The sequence below is a fragment of the Bombus terrestris genome, chromosome 1 (assembly GCF_910591885.1).
Source record: "Bombus terrestris chromosome 1, iyBomTerr1.2, whole genome shotgun sequence".
Classification (NCBI taxonomy): Eukaryota; Metazoa; Arthropoda; class Insecta; order Hymenoptera; family Apidae; genus Bombus; species Bombus terrestris.
The window spans coordinates 14,474,026-14,495,946 of record NC_063269.1 but is presented as its reverse complement, the minus strand read 5'-3'; the positions used below and the strand labels follow the sequence as shown (position 1 = coordinate 14,495,946).

The 21,921-nt window shown below is 25.5% G+C and overlaps 1 protein-coding gene across 6 annotated transcripts; it reads right to left on the bottom strand.

Moving 5' to 3' along the window:
• Positions 1-465: 465 nt before the first annotated feature.
• LOC100645113 (NK-tumor recognition protein) lies at positions 466-21,581 on the bottom strand. Of its 6 annotated transcripts, XM_012313063.3 has the most exons (15): positions 21,286-21,581; positions 20,940-21,056; positions 20,039-20,154; positions 19,848-19,971; positions 19,590-19,773; positions 19,102-19,386; positions 18,808-19,028; positions 17,885-18,013; positions 17,413-17,515; positions 16,410-17,334; positions 14,186-14,611; positions 13,960-14,097; positions 5,796-5,984; positions 5,576-5,721; positions 466-1,418 (listed from the first exon to the last, which is right to left on the bottom strand). In XM_012313063.3, the coding sequence occupies exons 2-15, from the start codon at positions 21,006-21,008 to the stop codon at positions 1,303-1,305; spliced, it is 3,171 nt and encodes a 1,056-aa protein (XP_012168453.1). In that variant the 5' UTR covers positions 21,009-21,056; positions 21,286-21,581; the 3' UTR covers positions 466-1,302. The 6 variants fall into 6 exon arrangements, with proteins under 6 accessions (XP_012168453.1, XP_003393438.1, XP_048265757.1 ...); XM_003393390.4 differs by having other exon boundaries at positions 16,410-17,515; XM_048409800.1 differs by lacking the exon at positions 17,885-18,013.
• Positions 21,582-21,921: the final 340 nt, after the last annotated feature.

Below are 21,921 nucleotides of genomic sequence, written 5' to 3'. Positions count from 1 at the left end.
AATATTTTCAATTTGCTTCTTTTCAATTCGGCATCATATTTATTACTTTTACGAAATCTAAAACTTAGTACTTAGAATTCTTAATTTAGGCTTGAAATAAAATATATTTACTTGAAAATCTATAATAAATGTGTTCATTTCTTACCTTTAAATTATGTTTATATAAATACATAATATTGGGAATTCTACATTATATTAATAAAAAGAACTAACAAACAGATAAATGTTGAAAAAAGAATGTAATAAATGTCAGAATAAGATTGTTTTTTTAATTCCATGTTACTCTTCATATAAAAATAAAAACTTCTTATGTGATAAAAGTTTATTACGAGTTTATAACATTTAAAGGTAAAAAGTGATAATACAGTTAACAGTTTGTACGATAATATATGAATAAAAGTTTTAATTTGAAAATATATGGAACTCAATTTATCTATATATCAAATTGTAAGTAAGCGAAGCAAATTTAAATATGCACATATGTATTCCATATTATATATTTATCCAGCAAATTTAAATATGCATATATTCCATGTTATACAATCATTTAACGTACCTTTAATTGCTTAAAGAAATTATAGCCATTATAAGATAGAGTAAATGTATTATCAGATTGTTATTTTTTTGTCACTACATTTTTCTATGCAAACATACAAACAGTTTAGTAGGGTATAATGAAGATGTTCTTAAGTTTCCATAATGCATTTCATCTCGATTAATGCATAATATTTGTATCGAAGACGACGAAAATACATTTCCTTTGCTACGTAAAAAATAGCTTTAAACTAATATGTATGATTATTATGATTCATACGTTCAAAGATAAAATTATTTAAGTTACAATTTTTTTTTTCTTTAACTTAAATGCTCCTATATCAGAAATCTTGTAATTAATATTGTATTAGCTTCAATAAATTATTTATAAAAACTGTGAGTAAAATAAATCTATAAGAGTTATATATATATTTTTAACTAAACAGACTTTCATATAGAAAAGATCTAATACTTTCATTATTATTGAAAATATCAAAATAGATTAAAGAAATATTTTATACATATGTCTGCTACTGATATCTTCAATTAATTCAAAAAATACAGCAGTTAACTGTTACTTTCATTATAGATGCCATATTGCAACAGTTATGTATAGTCTATAACAATTATATAACTTTTACTATATTTCTGTTAATGGAAAATACCAGTATAGATCTCTTCGCTTAATTTTATTTCAAATATCATCAGTGACGACATCTCTGTACTAATTTTTTAAATTACATTTATAACTAACAAATAGTACATATGTCAAACCTTTCTTTTACGTAATTTCGCTTTTGCTTCTTTTAATAGAAGATCAAATGTGTTATCTTCACTATTCTGTAACATGTGCCCACTATTAAATGAACTGCTTGCCATGCCATCTGTAAAAAATAACATCTTATTAGAATATTCTAATATGATTTTGCAATAGAATATATGTATTATCTATAATTATTATTTTAAACTTTATATTTCATTTGAATAATGAGAAACAGGTCACTATTAGATAATTCTAATTTATTAATGAATTTAAGAAAATTTCTCAATTTTAAGATCTGTTCAGGACAGATTTTTGCTCAAATATAACGAGGTAACAATTCATTTTCTGTGAATATTTCTTTATTTTATATCGAATTGTAAAAGATAGTGCAATGTGACAATAACTTTAACTTTTACAAAAATAAAACACAATTAAAAAAAATACAAAGATAATAGTCTTGAAATATTAGCATATAAAACTTCATTTGAGATAGAAAGGATTCAAATTTTGTAATAGTAATTAGCTACTATCGAATGTCATACATTTTTAAAAAATTGTTTATTACAATAGTAAATCATATGTAATTTGATATAGATTGATGAACCAATAATATTAATAACATTATAATTAATATATATAGTTAAATATTAGTTTCGATAGATAAAGATGTAATGTACTTTAGTTATTCAAAATGCAGAAACTAACACTACAGTTACTCTACTAATAAATTTTATTATTCCTTTAATTATTTAAATACTATTTTTTTATATTAGGCACAATATCTTTTATAAAAGACTTTGATTCTATTGGTGAAATAAACATTTGTATGATATCATTTAAGATATAAATTTAATTATTATACAAAAATATAAATATATCTTTGAAACTTGGGATTTGTATTTGTATATTTCTGTAAACAATTTGAAATATTGATAAAACAAAATTATTAAATAATTGAAATTGGAAATGGTATGACAATACAAGAATGAATTTGTTACTTATTATACAAATTTGAAATATATATTCAATTATAAATGCCATGCAATTATACCTGTATTCAAAAATTTTTTATATGAAAAATATTATATAATGACGTATGAACAAAAATTCATGAGTTGACAAGTTCATGAACTGACTGCTAATCAGGATTGTTCACCTTGACCACGGCGGCAAGTTTTATGATCACAGTTCAGGTAGATGCCAACATAAAAATTATGCTAATTATCATAGTTCGTCATATTTATAAAACAAATTCAAATTGATCATTATTTAAACTAGCAATTTTTATATAATTAAACGTTTCTATATAATACAACTTCGCCGTTTGATTTATATCGTTCAAAAATTTCAGTAATTAAAAATTGTGAGATTAATATTTTTCGCGACTTTTTAATTTTACATCGGGTTTAACTACGAGATTTCAAGCTTTTACTATTCCATGGTGTTCTCCTCACTTCTCAGTAATTATAGCGGATTTTACATCAAATTCGTTCATGAACTATATAATACACTGTTACTGTATACACTTGGAAAATAAAATAAAATCGCAACCGTAACTCATAATATTATAAATATACCCGCATACTTCTTCATATCTTTATAGAATGTTTAAGATGATAAATATTGTTTACAAAATATTTGTTACCAATTTTAAGTCTTGGACAATCTTCCAATCAAGTAATAAAATACTATATTTCAATAAAGACAAGGACATTCTTCATTTATAGGGTGAAACAAAACATGATTAATTTATGAACATTTTTTTTTATGATAACATGGTTCAAAGAGAGCTTTAAGATGATTATGATAAATTTTTTGTCAAATCTCTTCTTTTTTTTTGAGTTTTCAAAATCATCTTCAGCTTTTTGTAAATAAATCTGCAATTTTTCTGCATCTATTTTTCAGTGGATATTGAGACGAATTCAACAAATAGAATAATAAAATATTTTTTTATCCGAACGGAAGAAACGTTAAAAAAATACTTTTATCTTAATTAAAACGACAGAAAATTAATTACTCTTTAGCAGATTTAAACTATTATTTTTTAAATCTTTCCTCAGTTCTGATTATTGGTTTATTTACAAAAAATTGAAAGTAGTGACCTTGATCGGACCACTAACAATAGAATAATTTAAGCTGATCACGTTTCGTGGTTCACCGTGTGTAATAATAATATAGGGTAAGGTAAGTAAAGCGTGACAGCTGAATATTGTCGAAAATGTCGGCGATACAAAAAAATGTTAAAAAGATTTTAAAGTATTCTAGGAACCACAATTTTTCATGTAATTGAATTTTTTGTATACAAAGGGACTAATGACATTTCAAGATTATCACCTTTTTTAAAAATGATACTATATATATCTTTAATATAATATTTTTAATACTATATATATGTTTAAAATGAATTGAACTATAATCACTCAAGGTCAATCTATGTCACAAAAAATTAGGATATATGAAGTTCCATTATGGGTTCATGAAATGTATACAAGTGAGAAAGCAATACTTGGAACTTCTGCTTAAATAATTGTAAATATCGTAAATTGTAAACATTGCAATGAATTATGAATACAGTTGGAAAGACTTTTTCTAAAGTCATATAATGACTTTTTCTTTACTTGTGACGTTGATTGACCTTGAATGACTATAGTCATTGAATTCATCTTAAAGTGGCCCATACTTAATAAATTAAAAAATATATAGTTTCATTTTAAAAAATGCTGATAGTTTTGAAATGTCCTTAATCCCTCGATGTACAAAAAATTTAATTATGAGGAAAGTTGTAGCACCGACAACACATTAGATTTTCTTAACTACATTTTTTGTACCACCAATATTTTCGACAATATTTGATTGTCACACTTTACATGTATCATCCTGTATACATATACACATATATAATTAACTTTTTTAGACTGTGTAATTTTTCTTAACAGAAATTCGACCAACTGTTTGTACAAATGTTGTTTATAGTTAATAGTAACGCTAATAACTCCCGCCTATATTACCAGGAAGTCATTTTAATTATTTTGTCGGAAAGAAAGATTTTGTAATTTTTCCCAAATGTTTAAAATTAATAATATTTTTTCTTATTTAATTTTAAAAATTATCTTTGACTATATTTTGTATTTGAAATCATTACCTGAATCTGCTATCATATGTTATCATTCTGCTATCATTATTTATACATTATATATTGTATACATTTGTGGAATTATTTATAAGCAAATATCTTAAAGCGTAAAAGCATTGATTTTGAAAAAATATTTAATACGTATTGTCTTTAAGTCAATGCCAAAACCAATACTGACGCGGTGATAATGATTTTTAAAAGCTGAAATTGAAAAAAATTTTCCTAGTATCTTAAGAGTTTAAGAAGCGACTTATGAAATATGAAAATTACCAAATTTTTAATAAAAATTGCAGCTATCTAAACACTATTCCGAAAAGTTAATTTTTTAAAATATGTTACCAATAGTATAAAAAGATACTTGATATTTAATTTTAATGTTTGAGGACAGAATATAATATGATAATCTAATTTCGTCAGACTTATTTTCTTTGAGTTTCTCAAACTCACTGCTACTTTTGCAGTATAGTGTAATTGTATTTCGTCATGTATGGATTAAGATCTTGAGGTGACCTAGACATTAAAAAGGTTATGAAATTTAAAAGTAATATTTAGATTATCATCCACATTACAAACACAAAGGTAAGAAAAGGTATTTACTGAAAATGATTAACTATTCCAGACAACATTGAATAATTAAAGTTTATATCAGTACTATTTTAGAAATATTTGCAAGGGGATTAGAATCTATCATTATTAATTTTAACCAATGTATTAACATTGATAAGTAACATTTTAAATCATTACTCATTAATAAGCAGGATCTGTGCACTCGCACATCCTAATGGTTCCTTGGTATTATAACATTAGCTAAATATTTGCTATAAATGATATTGTCTAGATAAATTCCTGAATTATTCAAACATATACAAATTCGATTTTGGTAAACAATTGTCATTCAGCAATAAATTTCAATATATATGCATATGTATATATGTGTACGTATATATATGTATGTATATCTAAACAGCACATATCAAATATTTTTTCAAGTAGTAACATATGCAGAAGATTATTTGTACTTAAAGATTTTTCAGTAAACTCGTAAAGAAATCTTAGTTAAAATCAGATCTTCATTACAATTTCCTAAAGCAAATTGCTACTTTATATGTATGTATATGTATATAATGTAATATAATTATTCTTACCAAGATCAGCATATTTTACTTTGCAAAAAGCCCGACGACCTCCAAAACATAAATCATATCTAGGTAAAGTGGGATCATCATTGCCATGTTCTACAGCTTCATATGCGTCATTTTTATAAGCAAAGGTTACAAAACCATAATTGTCACTAAAATATAAAAGATATTTAATTTAGGATATTCAATGAGTATAACAAAGAATTACAAAATATCAGAAAGTTACCCATGTTCGCGGAAATGTATACTAATATCTACTACAGGACCAAAAATTTCAAATCTTCTACGTAAATCAGCTTTAGTGATTGCTTCATCCAAGCGCCCAACGTAAATCACTCTTCTCTCTTCCACTTGTTTTTGTTTCTCTCGGTCGTACCAATTATCATAAGATCGGCGGTATGAAGTTGTTGGTGATCTAACATAAATAAAAATGTAAAACGTTACGTTAAATAAATAAGTCAACATTGAAAAATTATAATAACTTTTCTATACTTCCTTTAGCTAATACTATTGTAGTAAGTAACTTATTTTCTAAATAGTCATTTACTTCGCATATGTATTTTTCAATAATGTGATATATAAACAGTTCAATAAAACCAACAGTCCGGAATAAAATGATGGCGTACTCAATATTCTTGTTCATTTCTAAAAAGGTACATGAATTAAAATATCCTAATATATTCTCCATAGTCTATATGGAATGCTCAAAAATTGTTTGTCGTGGCCTACACTTTTTCTATACTTTCGAATCGCTGGAGATCTATTAAGAATGTTACTGCAAAACTAAACTCGATCTTGAATTTCAGGGTTAAATTTTTGTATTGCATCGTGTAAAAACAAATTTCATCTATGTTATGATCTATATACATATGTACATAAAAGGTAAACCCTTTGACTGACACATTTATCAACGCCCAACCCAAATCATTATATTTAGAAACGTAAAATTTGGAAATAATATTTCTTTCATGATATCGGCATAAGATAAGAAAGGATTTTTGGGAAGACGAACCCTGAGGGAATATAAAGGGGGTAGAATTTGTTTTAAAAGGATAACCGTATCTCTAAAGCCACTAAAGTTAGAGTTGTCTACTCAAGTCAAAGAGACGAGATATTCATAATTCATAAATGTTCAGAGAGTAATAAACGTAAATTTACCATAAAAATAAATATCGTTTGACTAAAGCCGCGGACAGGCAGCTAGTATATTACTATAAAGAAAATGAGTTTTAGTTGTCCCAATAACTGTGGTATAATAGGCAATAATTGTGAAATTAGATTCACTTTCTAGAAAATCAAGTTTGAGAACTTATCAAGTATAGCTAATTATAATTGAGCTTGTCTAATTCCGGATTGAACAAAGTAAATCATTGACAAAAGATCATTCTTCATATAAAAATAAGTAAGAAATGCAAAATAAATGTTAAGTTTTCGAAAAAGGTAAATTTGAAAATTTATTATGTGCGTATATCAGATCAGTTCTTAACTAAACATGTTTAAACTATACTTTCTTGAAAACAAAGCTTGATACGAAAAATTTTCATTTTACACTTCTCGCACGTAGAATAACCACCTATTAATTGTTCACTCACACCTAGTAATTGACAAGTAATTAGCCAAGTTAAAATATATTTGATAAATTTCCAAGCCCGATTTTCTCGAAAACGAAGCATTATATAAAAAAATTTTATTCTAAATTTTCGACTTCCTTTTTAACATAAAATCATCCTACCGCCGACTGTACCAGAATTGCTGGGTACCTTTCATAGAATTAATGAAATTTTAATAGCTTTTTCTAAGAGAACGGTTGAGTTATAACTCACGGTCCTCTGAAACTTTTGATTCTCATAGTGAATAGAATATGATACATTAGAAAAAAATTCATCTTAAATTTCAAGGCCAAACTCAATGTTGCAGTAACTTTTTAAAAGAGATTTCCATCAATCCGAAGATGTAGAATAACCTTCAAAACGATAACAAATAATTTTTTAACATTATGTAAATACATTACACATCACAACATATGAAAACATACATATAGAATGTTGCTTTTGTAGAAATTCATATTTAGTGAGACAAAATCATAGTACATTTGTGCTCATAAAATATCTTATTAGATACTTTCATTTGTGAAAATATATAATACAGAGCATATTTTTTGCTAGTGTTGTAACATCTTATCTTACGTAAAACCGTGAAAATGGGACTAGAAAAGGCTGTAAATAACAGTAACAGAATTTTGCTATTAAAATTAGTCAGTAGTCCCGGAAAAGACAAAAAAAAAAAAAAAAAAAATAAAAAGGGGACAATAATTGAAATATTTAATAACTTAACATGTTACAAATAAAGTTATTTAAAAAATATAAAGTCATCCCTATTTTTTCTATATTTTTATACTATTGATACTTATATTTTATATAAAGAACTAATCCTACTGAACTATATAAATATATGAACTAATATGCAAGAATATGTATTAGTTAGCTTTAGATTAAAATGTTTTAATCAAAACGATACGTATGTTATCATAATTTCTTAGTTCTACCAGAGAAAGCAAAAATTACTTCACTTAAAAAAGATACAACCAGATTGTCATTATAATTTCGAAATCTCGCGAATAGTATGATCTTGGTAAAACATTTCCTTTTATCATTTTGTTTGTTCCTTCCAACAATTTGATTTTATCTTTTGTCTTTTCATACGTGTATATAAAAAGAGAAATATTTAGACGCTCCTATTTACATACTTCTGTATAAATACAGACCAAAGTTGTAATCCTTTCTCACGATTATTTTACAAATTGTTCGTCATTAAAAAAAATGTTTCAAATAAAATTTGTTCAATTTCGAGACGATCTTCAATCGCGAAGAAACACGTCAACGGGAGTCCTAAATTCCCGTTACGATTATAATAATCGACGCTGCGAATAGATCGATGATCCCCTGATTTCCATTGAGATAATAGGGGTGGTTGAGTTGGTATAACGCTGCAATTAACAGGGTTATAAAATATACAGGGTGGTTGGTAACTGGTGGCACAAGCGGAAAGAGGGTGATTCTACGCGAAAAAAGAAGTCGAAAATATAGAATAAAAATTTTTCGTTTGAGGCTTTGTTTTCGAGAAACTCACTGTACACTTTTAGTTAGAAAAGTGAGGGTAACGATCCGCGATGCCGATTGGTTATGACCAATGTTAGGAATGAAGATAGGAGGAAGAAGCCTTCTACCAACGTGACTCATGGGCGACATGGTTTATGGGAAAAATCAGCTTTTCCGTTAGGCAACTACTCGTTTTTCCCATTAGGTAACTACCTGCTTCTCTGTAATTTGTAAGAATGTGCAATAGACCTAAGGACTGTTTTCAGTACTAGCTATAAACCAAAAATACCTGCAGGATTAAAATTTTCTGCAAGCTCTACTGCAATAAGACTCGGTTTATGGTTTATTGATAATGGTTATTTATGGTTATTTATGGTATAAGACTTAGGTTTATTGAAGGTCTCTCTAATGATGCTTGGGCCTTGACGGTCAGACAATGAAGGACGTCGCGCGGACCATTTCATGCGTCGTAACAAAAATTTTCTTTCTAATTTTCTATGCGAAGCAATATTTTGATTAGTCTCCTACACATGAAAAAATTTCATTCCTTTATAACTTATACGCAAACAGAATTTCATTTTTAAAAATTGATTTCTCTATGGTAATTACATTACCTTTCACAAAACTATATAATTTTTGTAGGGAGCATTTCTATGAAATTTTAATTATAATCAATGTTTTTCAAGTGATAAAATTATATGAAACATTCTATGTATACAGTGTGCCAATAACGTTTATATTTGCCGGTTTTACCTAGTAAACATTTTTTAGTGTTTTTCAAAGACACAACCCAATGAATAATTTACCGTTTGAAAAATCTGTTAGCAATTATGAAAGGAAATTTCATTTTATAGACAATGTTAATTAGCTGAACTTATGTGGATTAATTTATTATTTACATTTTTTATCACTTTCGTGTTTTTCTTTGCATATATTTATATTTGTGTACAGTGATTCATACGGAGATAACGTCATAAGTATGAAGTAATGACTTATGGCAATTATGTATGTCGCAAATTATCTCGAACATATTTGATGATGTAAGACTTGTTGTTCTATTCCTTTATATTTATCGTTATTTATTGTTAAACAAAAAGAAAAAATATCACAAGTAACATAATAATTTATAAAAATCCTCTATCTATAAAAAAATGACTACTGGTATATTATGGCTCACTACACAAGCATTAACTTTAGCGAAAATTAGTTCAGACAAATGTTATACATGAATGTGGTACTACATAATCCGATATTCAATGTTTTACTGTCACTTGTACATATATACAAGAATATGGACGATATCCCGAAAGTATATATCATACAACATAAAGGTATACATTTATATCGAAAGACGAAGAAATAGTAACAGATATTAAATATACATACTTATTATAGTATATAATACTTATATACCGTACTTTATTTTAAATTATAATGTAATAAACATAATTCCTCTACGTTGACTGCTAAAAATTTTGATCTATACTAAGCGTAACAATATTTCCTGCATTAGATTATCCAAAACTTAGGATTTAAAACGTTTAAAACAATTGCTCTTTTATGATTTCTCATCCATTGTCTTCTCACGATATTCCCAGGGATAATGCTTATAATAATTATGTCAATAAGAAAGGATAATTAATTCATATTTCTAGTGCAGAAAATATTGTTACATCTATTAGGTTAAAATTTCAACTAGACAATATCCAGCGGTGGTGTTTAGCCTTTTTGCACTTGTGAGTCGGTGAAAATAGAAAAATTATTTCAGAGACACCAAGCAGAAATAAAAACTGTATTTATATATATAATAACTTTTATATCATAACTTTATAATAGTATTATCTCAGACGTGTAAACAGTAATAACTTTCGCGTGGAGCGACAGGGAATTTCTGACGGACCGGTTCCGGTTTGTGGACTAGCGCGGCATAGATGTAGAAAAGTTGTTTTCAGTATTATAACTTAACATAAAATATCTATCTTTGTTACTACTTGTTTATCTTTTAATATAAACGTATATTTGTATGTTATATAAAATGTACTTTCGGGGCCCGATTCGTTTATTCGTGACTGAATACATATTATATACATGTAGGTATATACATGTAGTGGGATACCATATCAGATCCCATCCGATTCTGGCTAATATTTTCCGACCCGAACCGAACTAGGATATCTATGATTTTTGAGAATCCGAGCACTACTATATTAATAATTTCTATATTTATAAAAATTGGAATATTTCCATTTTGTTTCTAAATAATTTTTATTTATAATAAATCCTCATGAAGACAAATTTTTATTATCTCAACATTTATAAAATTTATTCCTATCTACTTCTTCTCTTCAATTATCTATCTTTCACCAATTATAATTACTTTTTTATTTTTAAATAATTTATTTATTTCATTATATACAAATTTAAATTTTTCAATTAAAAAATTATTTGGATGTTCATCAATTTTTAATTCTTTACTATTTATTTTAACAATATATAGAAACAAAAATTTATTTTTATTATTTATAATTATTTATTTAACTTCATTCCTTAATTTAATTTTAATTCTAAAATTTTATAATATTAGAAATTTAAATTTCAATAATATTTCATTAAATTCTTATTATCTATTAATTCTAATATTACTTATATATGCATCATTCCCATTATTTGCAACATTTATATTAAAATGAGAATTTATTTATACTTTAAATATAAATTTAAGAAATAATTTAATTTTTCTTTTAATATTATCAAGTATATTAATACTTTGAAATTGTTTTATTTTATTTAAATTTATAATTTTAAAATTTAAATTTAATAAAATACCTAAAATTAATTTTATATGTATAAAAAAATTTTCTTTAACTATTTTAATAATTTATTCATTTATATTTATATTATTTAATTTAATTTAAATTTTATTTTGATCTTTAAATTTGCAATTTAAAATTTTTCTTAAACTATATTATATATATATATATATATATATATATATATATATATATATAAATATATATATATAAATTTATATTTATATATATAAATATATATATATATATATATTTATAAACAAATAAATTTAAATATAAATTAGTGCTAGAAAAATTTTAATTTTCATTAATAAATTTACAATTTATTTCTTTTTCAGACATAATACTTAAACATTAAAATTTTAAAGATTTTAAGTTAATTTAAAAACTATTAATCTTCAAAATTAAAAATATAAATAAATTTATAAATCTTAATAAAAAAATGATTAATATCAACTAACCATAAAAATATTGGAATAATATATTTTATTTTCGCTATATGATCAGGAATAATTGGTTCATCTATAAGTTTACTAATTCGAATAGAATTAAGACATCCAGGAATATGAATTAATAATGATCAAATTTATAATTCTTTAGTAACAAGACATGCATTTTTAATAATTTCTTTTATAGTTATACCATTCATAATTGGAGGATTTGGTAATTACTTAATTCCATTAATGTTAGGATCACCAGATATAGCTTTTCCTCGAATAAATAATATTAGATTTTGACTTTTACCCCCATCATTATTTATATTACTATTAAGAAATATATTTACACCTAATGTAGGAACAGGATGAACTGTTTACCCTCCTCTATCTTCATATTTATTTCATTCATCACCATCAGTTGATATCGCAATTTTCTCTTTACATATAACAGGAATTTCTTCTATTATTGGATCATTAAATTTTATTGTAACTATTTTAATAATAAAAAATTTTTCATTAAATTATGATCAAATTAATTTATTCTCATGATCAGTATGTATTACAGTTATTTTATTAATTTTATCTTTACCAGTATTAGCTGAAGCAATTACTATATTACTATTTGATCGAAATTTTAATACTTCATTTTTTGATCCTATAGGAGGAGGAGATCCAATTCTTTATCAACATTTATTTTGATTTTTTGGTCATCCAGAAGTGATTTCATTTCATTTTCAATTTTAAAGATCTCATTTTCAATGTTAAAAATGGAAGTTAAATTTCTTTTATAACAAAAATTTAAAATATTACAACTAATAATGTAATGTATCAAAATGATTTTAAACGACATTAAAGACTTCCAAAAAATTCTACCCAATAAAGCAATGAAATCAATTTGCAGCGAGCATGTATTACAGAGTTTTATTCCTAAAATATGGTCAAAAATCTATCAATTAACTACCTATTTAAATCTCCAGATTTCTCCATTTAAATTTCTTTCTATAAGGTCACGTAAAGAACATCATTTATCAAATTTAATCTATTATTGATAATATACATCATAGAATTTGAGTTGAATTTGAACATTAATGCTTATATAATATTTATGACAAAATTCTAGATACTTCTGAAAAAAGGACTTGAAAGTTTATTGATATTTCAAGATAACACATCAAACATTGTTTGTGAATCTTTTGTTGTGAAAATATTTTGCTTATAATTAAAATATTAGAGATGATTTTGAAAAAAGTGAAATATTACACTATGTGATTCTCTTCCATATACTATACTAAATTAATCACATTCATACTGGATGTCTAAATTTCGTTCAAATATGCAAGTATTTCATGTGAAAACATGCTTAGATAATTGTTCTGGTGCCAAAAGATACAGATCTTGTTATCTAGCTAGTAAAAGTGTCAATTTCATTCCTATATGTGGAATTTTATTATAATACTCTGTCTGTCATTATTCTCAAATTATTAGGTAGTCGTTTGAAATTAAATTTGCTACATATCATGAAAAGAGATAGTGGATCTGAAATATAAAATCTCATCTTTAGCAATTTATCTATTAAAAAATTCTGTTTAGCTGATAGATACATGTAAGTATATGTCAAAGACTAGAGACACATAATAAACGAAAAAAACAACTTTTAAAATATGAACCTTTCAAAAAGTATTGCTGTTAGTTTGGACTAAATATACTACAGCTGGTGAAAAAAAAAAAAAAAAACAAACAGAAAAAAAAACGACAATGGTGCTGCCACCAGACTGACATGGATTTCACGCTATACATATGTATATGATTCTATATTTTTTGATCGCGTGTATTGCCAACACTTAGTTTTCATATTTCAGATCCACTATCTGTCTCCATGATACCTACCAAATTTCATCTCGATCAGCCACCTAATAGTTACAGAATTCCAATTCCACTTCCTTTTTATAAATAAAAATGTAGCAATCTTTTTAATAACTACTATAGTTATAAATTTCAAAGTTTGTATATTTTGAAAACGTTATAAATACAAAAAAATCACTTACCTTCTCCAATCTCTGTAGCTATGATAACTTCCTGCAGAATGTTGTCTATGCCTGTCGTAACTTATATAGTGTCTCCTATCTCGTCTTCTTCTCCTTTTTGACCATTTAATTCTTCCGAAATTTGAACGAGATGAAGATCTGTAATCATTTTTACAACTTTGTTAAATTGAAGAATTGATCGCTTTCATTAAATTTTTATTAAAAAATCTATTTCATAACTATATACCTGGAACAACTAGAATATCGAGAGGATGATTGGGATCTTGATCTAGTCGATCTAGAACGTGATCGTGAATATCTTGATTCCGAACTGAAAGAAGACCTCGTATCTGAACGTGAGCGACAACGGAAATGTGAACGCGAACGTGAGCGTGAACGCGGACGTGAACGCGAACGTGAACTCGAACGTGAACGCGAACGTGAATGTGAACGCGATGACCAACTACTGCTTGAGCTAACGGAGCTACGCCGATGACTTATTCTTCGATGACGTGTATTACTTCGTTTATGAGATCTACTTCGATTGCTACTACTTCTGCTTCTGCTTCTACTCTTGCTTTTACTTTTACTTCTTGACTTAGATCGATTTGAGTTGGAACCAATCCCGTGCTTTTTATTAGATCGTTGATTTTTATCCCGTACATTATTATCCCTGAAAATTATGAAATTTTATAGTAATATACATTATTAGCAAATATTTACCTAATTTAAATTATACTTCTTCTTAAATTACAAAACATCTTAAAAGAACTCAAAACTAAAGATAAACATTTTTTGAAAGTTTCCATTCTTCATTTCAACCAAACCTAGGTACCTATTTATTCATATTCTATTATACTTATGTTTCAACTCAAAGAATTGAGTGATACATAGATAAATATAATTACATTGGTACAAATTAACATCTTCCATTTTACAATACGATAATAGAAAATATTACATTGAATATAAGTATGCTTTTAAATAGTAAAAGATTAAGTTGAATACAATACATATCTCTGGATAACTACATAAAAATTAAAGATGTTATTATAAAAAATAGTTTGAAGTTTTAATAAAAATGAAAATGCAATACGTATGTTTTTTAAGATTATTTTAACTAAAAAAGAGGACATTATACAAAATAAATATAGTAAGACAGATGATTATAAAAAAGAAAACAAATTTTCATCCATTTATAATAATATTTGGTTGTTTAGTTATATTTAATTACAAGACCAGTTTCTCATAATGGAAGTTCTGAATCCTTTTAAGAAATATACAGGAGAATATGCACAGTAAAGAACACCTAAATACCTACTTTATAATGATATGAAAAATGTTTAAAGCAAAAAATTTCAGCTATAAATTATAATCTTGAACAATAAAAACGTGATTGAATTCCAAAGTTGAGATTACAAAGATACAAAGTGAAATATCAGCTGATATGTACTTTCTGCAACAAGAAATTATTGATTGTGATGCCCTTCAATTATTTTTTTGCTGCTGACAGCAGCATGAACTCTAATTAAACAATTTCATATATCTTCTGAATTAATAATATATTGTCAATAAACATCTTTTCTTATTTTTCTCCAAAGAAAAACGTCCAATGACATCAAAAGTGGTAATATACTGAATCTTTATATCCAATCCAATGATTTGGAAATTTTTCATAGAATATTTGAATAGCTATTCATTAAACATTTAATGATCATGCACACAGATAATTTGGTAGAAAGATTTAAGCATTACGATCTGTGATCATCCGTTTTAAGGAACTCGGAAGGTATTCATAGACACATATCACTTTGATTGTTTATCAGATAAATAGTAAATTTATAATTTAACACTGATTTAAAGTCATCTCAAGTTTATAAGTCAGGTATATTTGAAAATATTATAATATCAACTATAAGATACATTAAAAAAAGATGACTATAAGGAATATTTCTTTCTACTCTTGTTCAAAATTATTCAAAGATTAAAGACAAATCATATCATTAGAGACAAAGAAGATATATATTAGGTAGATATCTATTTATACTCAGATACACTGCATAATATGTTATATTATATATTACATTATAACATATACTATAACATATTATAACACATTATACGCATAATATAACATAACCAGCTAATAAGAACTTACATCTGAAATTAATTCATAAATTTAACAACACAAAAATATTTTATATAAAGTACATCATATTCGATGTATTTAAAATCATCTTATTATAGGTTTTTGAGGCCATCTATATTTTAGCTAAAGGTAATATTGACAAAAATGTACGGTACTATATAAAAAAAAAGATTTCTCTAACGTCTCAAAAAATATCTCAAAAGTTTGAAACGAAAATTACGACGAATATATATAACAGGACTTATAAAACATTTTTTAATAAAATAAATAAATAGTTATTTCAGATAACAGCTCTTAACAATCTATATTTTTGTATTTTTACCTTCGTTGCTTGTGTCTCTCATCAACATCTATTAAAGATTTTGGAGGAAATTCAAATACTGTTTCATAAGTTTGAATTCCTATGTCATAAGTGAGTGGTTTTGGACGAACTGTTTTCTCATCTACATCTAATTTTGGTTTTAAAACTGAGACAATTTCTCTTTCTGACCAAATTAAATTTTTAGGGTCATCCTTAATAGGTTCAGTTGTAGTGGAAGCATGATGGATATATACTAATGTCATAGGTTGCAATGGTGAATTTGTTCTACTATTATCACTGCGATTCTGTTCTCTTCTACTTCTATATTCTGCTAAATTTAATTTTTTACGGGGAGGTTTTTTTTCTTCCTCCTTTGTAAATGTCTTTTCGCTATCTTGGACGATTATATTCTGTACCTTATCATGTAAACTATTAGTAGTTGTTACTATATTTTCATTGGAAATAGTCTTTACAACGGGTACTTGTACATTAAGTGGTTTTTTTAATACAGAAACCATTTGTTTCGTTCTTTGACTTCCTGCTTTTATAGATTTTGTTTTACTTAAGACACCTTGTCGTATCTGCAAAATGTTTGCTGCTAGAGCTGAATGTATTTTCATCTGAGGTATTGCATTACTTGTAGATGCATTTTCATTTTGAGAAATAACACAACTGGTAGTATTATTTGAAATATTAATTTGTTGGCAATTTCCTTTGCTTGCTAATGTTTCTTTTCTACAAATCTTTGTTTCATTTTGCAGTTGTTTTGTAGGTTTATTATCTTGAATATCACTAACTGTTGTAACTCCTGATTGCTCTTCATTATTATCACTTACTTCACCTGATTCCAAACCACTATCTTTCTTTGAATTGCTGTCAGTTGAATATTCTGTATTTTTCGTGAAACTTTTATTCAAATCTGATGAAAATGATCGTTTCTCATATGCTGTGTAATAATGAGATGCGCCTTGATTGTCATTCTTAATAGTAATCACTTTTTCTCTAGATTGTTTCTCATACTCACTGTTAGTATCTAAACCTTTAATACAGGAATTCATACTACAATAATCATGATCCAATTGAACTAATCCGCCATCGATTGTTTTACTCTTAGTATTATTTGTCACCTAATATAATACAATAATTATTATATTACTTACACTTATTCAAACATTATGATTATTTAACAATAGTAATAATGTAAATGATATTGATAATAATAATAATAACAAGCGTAATCAACAAAGAAAATTATTGTCATAATAATAATAACACGTAAAAAAATTGTTTACGACTGCAGAGGTGAAGTACAAATAAAATATTTCATAATGTGAGATCCAATTCTAAGAATTCTTCTAATATCTAATTTATATATTCTAACGCTTCAAAAAAGATTAATTGTTTATTATCTTAAACAAGTTAATGATTTAAATGTATTTTTATGCATTAGAAATATATAAAGATGAATATATTGTTACAAATTATTTATACTTAACTATTTTCAATAGCTTGTTTCGAAAAAGTGATGCAGCAGCATCTTGCATACGTGTTCCATTACTGTGACCATTATTTTGATTACTAGACATTGCAGGTATTACTGAAATCATCTTTTTACGTGCAGATGTCTAATATAACATAATACAATATAGTCAATTTTTATGTTTATTTTTATTCCAAATATTGATTTTCTTGTTATATATATATTTTAATGGCAAAAGCAAATATCACAAAATTTAAGCAAAAAATTATTGATTGACATTATTTAATACAGAAAAATCATACAATAATCTGTCTGCAATTATTTTTGAAAGTGAAGTTTCTTTTCACCTTCCCAAATTAATTTTTTGGAAGATTTTACAATAAGAAGAAAAACTGGAAGATTAGGTGAGTTTCTCTTTATCAAAATTTTATAAGGTCAAGTAATTTCATGCGGATACAAAATTTTGTTCGCAATTAAAATCATCCATGCACTTAAAACTTTAAGACCTTCTACAAAAATCATTTAAAAGCTGATGTGTAGTTGTACAAATAAACAAAAAAAATAAATGTATCTGGATTTCTAAAACAACTTTGTAATATAGATGATTTAATATTCAAATTTATACTAATATGAATAATACTGTATTCATAATACTAATGAATCATGGCAAAAAATGTTAAACCACATTCTAGTTTGCAAAATTTTTGAAAAAGAAAAAAGCCATATTGACCTCCTAGCCTTGTTTTTGTAAAAATCTCATCCAGAAAAATTAACTTGAGAAAATAAAATGAGTTACCTTTCAAAATGACTATAAATAGATTACTGTACAACTTTGCTTTAGAAGTTAAATTATATCAGTAAGAAAATGACGGTTTCTCGATTGTGCTTTCATAATTTTTTAATTTTGTCGAAGAGTTTATTAATTAATCATATAATTACCTTTATCTTTTCGATGACTTCTTTGGGTAAAGCATCTCTAATATCTTTATGTAAGTCTGAAATTTGAGGCTGTTTTATACATTGCTGTATTTCATTAGATTTCATAGATGAATCTGGCTCATATTCTGTATTCATTCCAGCAGATGAATAAGTTGATACTAAAGTGCTTTCGGAAGCTTCAAACTGCTCAAGTAAACTCTTAACATCTCCAGCTTCCAGAACTTAATAGCAAGGAAGAAATTATTTACTAATAACTATTGTAAATATATATATAATATCTTTGTTCAAATATACCTGGTAATTGATTTGTAGTTTTATTATTATCTTGGCCACCATTTTGTATATCTTTATTGTGTTGTGAGCATTTTGCTTCCTTTTTCTTTTTTTGCTTTAAAAACAAATTTGCACTAATATCTTTTCCTATACTATCATATTTATGTATATTCTTTTTTGACTTATTTTGACTTTTTGAATGTTTGGGTTCTATTAATGATGATTTTGCTTCTATCTCTATTTTTTTACTATCACTTTCCATAAAGTCATCAATTTTATAATATGAATTACCTTCTGTCATGTATTCTATAAAATATAATATAAAATATAATAGCTCTATATTACAATAAAAGTAGTTACTAATTATATAAAAAACATATTATTGGGTTGGCAACTAAGTGATTGCGGATTTTGTCATTAGGTGGTACTGATTGCTAATCCAGTATGTGTCAAATGAAATAAATTTATGCCTTTATTAGTGCTTTTTAAATCTGATGTAGTGTAATTACCCTGAGAAGATGAGAGACAAGATTCTTTCCCTAACTCCTCTTGTTTCATTATAAGCAAATTAGATTCTAAACTATGTATTGCTTGTTCATCCTGAATTATGCTTTCCGCAGTGCAAAAATTTTTTTTATCTGTACCATTCATGCTTAATCCTATAATATCCATGTATTCATCCATGTCTGAAGCCTAAAAAAGAATCATAAATGACAAATTCATTCATTAAAAATAGCAAATTTAACGAACCAAAGAATTAGCAAAACCTGTAAGTAACCAATGTGTTCTTGCCAATCTGTAAGAACTTTTGCAAAATCTTCTTTAATACTATCAATTTTAGAAAGTGTAGAAATTTCTGAATCTGACATTTCATCCACACTCTCATTATGTCTGAAATAACATAATATACAGTAATTAAATTTAAATTTTATGATTTTTATAAAAATATTATACTCACTCATGTTCTTTTTTCCATACATTAGTAGAATTTGTAATATCAAGATGAGTTTCCATATAATCAAAATCATTTTCAACCATATGTATCAATAGGTCTTGGGGTTTTTCCATTAAATTCTGTTGAAACATGATATATATTTATTTTATATATGTTTCAAATTTTAAAAGAAATATTTATACCTGAATTGTTTTAGTAATATTAAACTTTAAATTTATAGTGTATATAATTAATTTAGTATTAATTTAATAATTGTATAGCTTAAAGAAAAATGTTTACACACATTCAAAATTGGTAGGTTCTTTAAAATCACTAAAAATAAATTTTCATTATGTAATTATTTTAATATGTTACTTTGTTTTTCTTCTTTGTATTTGTTATATTATATTATTTGCTTTTAATATAAAAAGTATAAAAGTATAATAAAATAGCAGCAAAATAATAAATGCAGATCTTTTAAATATGTCTAATAATAATCAACTAAGATTATAACAATTATACAATATATATGATTATATCTAAAAACAATTATCCATAGTATTACTCACAATTTAAAATTTCATATAACTATCTGACTCTTTAAACGGATTATAAAATAAGAAAACGTCATATATAAATTATGTCCAAAATTAATTACACATGTCTATGTATATTTATACATCCATTTTTCAAAACTTATTTAATTATTTATGAATGTCATGCAATAATAACACACTAATTTAAATAAAATATATATGAAGTTAAATTACTAACAATAAAAATATAATGCATAATTTATACCTGATTAATATTCTATAGATGTTTATTATAACATAAAATCTTTATATAAATTTACATTGTTAAAACTCAAATAAAAAATTATGCTCATATGTACTATTTAACAAAAATTTAACACATTTATTACCTGTTCCAAAGATAATGAAAAGTCTGAAAATTGTTCTTCATCGTGAAAATTTAAAAATCCAGTCTCCATGACAACAATTTTCAATGATAAACTAAAAAATTATTGTACAGCAGCAGTCTGTAATTAAAGCATTAAAAAATACAAAAAGCAGAATATTTCATGTCTTGTTTCTAAACAACCACGCGTTTATTTGAGGTTATATTCGAACAAAGTGATTCTAATTTTGCTGTACATGTATTACAATCAATGTATAAAATAATGTATAACTATTTATTATAAACCAAATATTGAAAGTCATTAAAAATTAAATTCAAAGGGAGATAATATGGAATTTACAGTTAATTACCTTTTAGAAGTGTAAAAATATTAACTATCGACAGACATCAAACTGTCAAATGAAATAATATAGAATCCTTAGCGAAAAATTTAAACACGTATGTTAGAAATATTCTATAAAACTATAATTTGTTTGTTTAATATAATATTACGTCTTGATAAAAATTTAATTTGTAATGTCTTTGATGCTACACAATCATCCTGTTTTAATTATGTTATGAGTTTCTTTGTTAGGTTCGAATCACGCTTCTTCACGCGCGTAAGTACGTATACATGACATGGCACACACATCATAAGCGCACGTGTACCAAGTACCAAACACGACCATAAACTATAAGGAAGTATATAAAGCGCCACGCCTCCCAATTACAGAAATATTACTAAATAAAACTATTAATCAATCATTCTGGTCGATCGTTATTGATATAATTTAATTTAGTATAAAATATAATATCAACTATAAAACTGTTTCATATATATAAGTATTATCTTTATATAGTATATATAAGATGAATAACGTGTCGACTATATGTTGTCTACCAATCAGTAGATAGATAACTGTGTACGTATGAAATTTTCATATATAAATATAATTTTTTCATTTAATATTGTATGCTATAAGGTATTACAAATTTTACATATTTAA

Bases quoted from the DNA above. Each gene is read 5' to 3' on its own strand.
- LOC100645113 (XM_003393390.4), bottom strand. From the start codon at position 21,008: ATGGAGACTGGATTTTTAAATTTTCACGATGAAGAACAATTTTCAGAC. The intron at 19,029-19,101 runs GTATATTTGAAC...CTTGCTATTAAG, and splicing joins AACTACAAATCAATTACCAG to TTCTGGAAGCTGGAGATGTT. The intron at 5,985-13,959 runs GTAAGTGATTTT...TATTTATGTTAG, and splicing joins AGCTACAGAGATTGGAGAAG to ATCACCAACAACTTCATACC.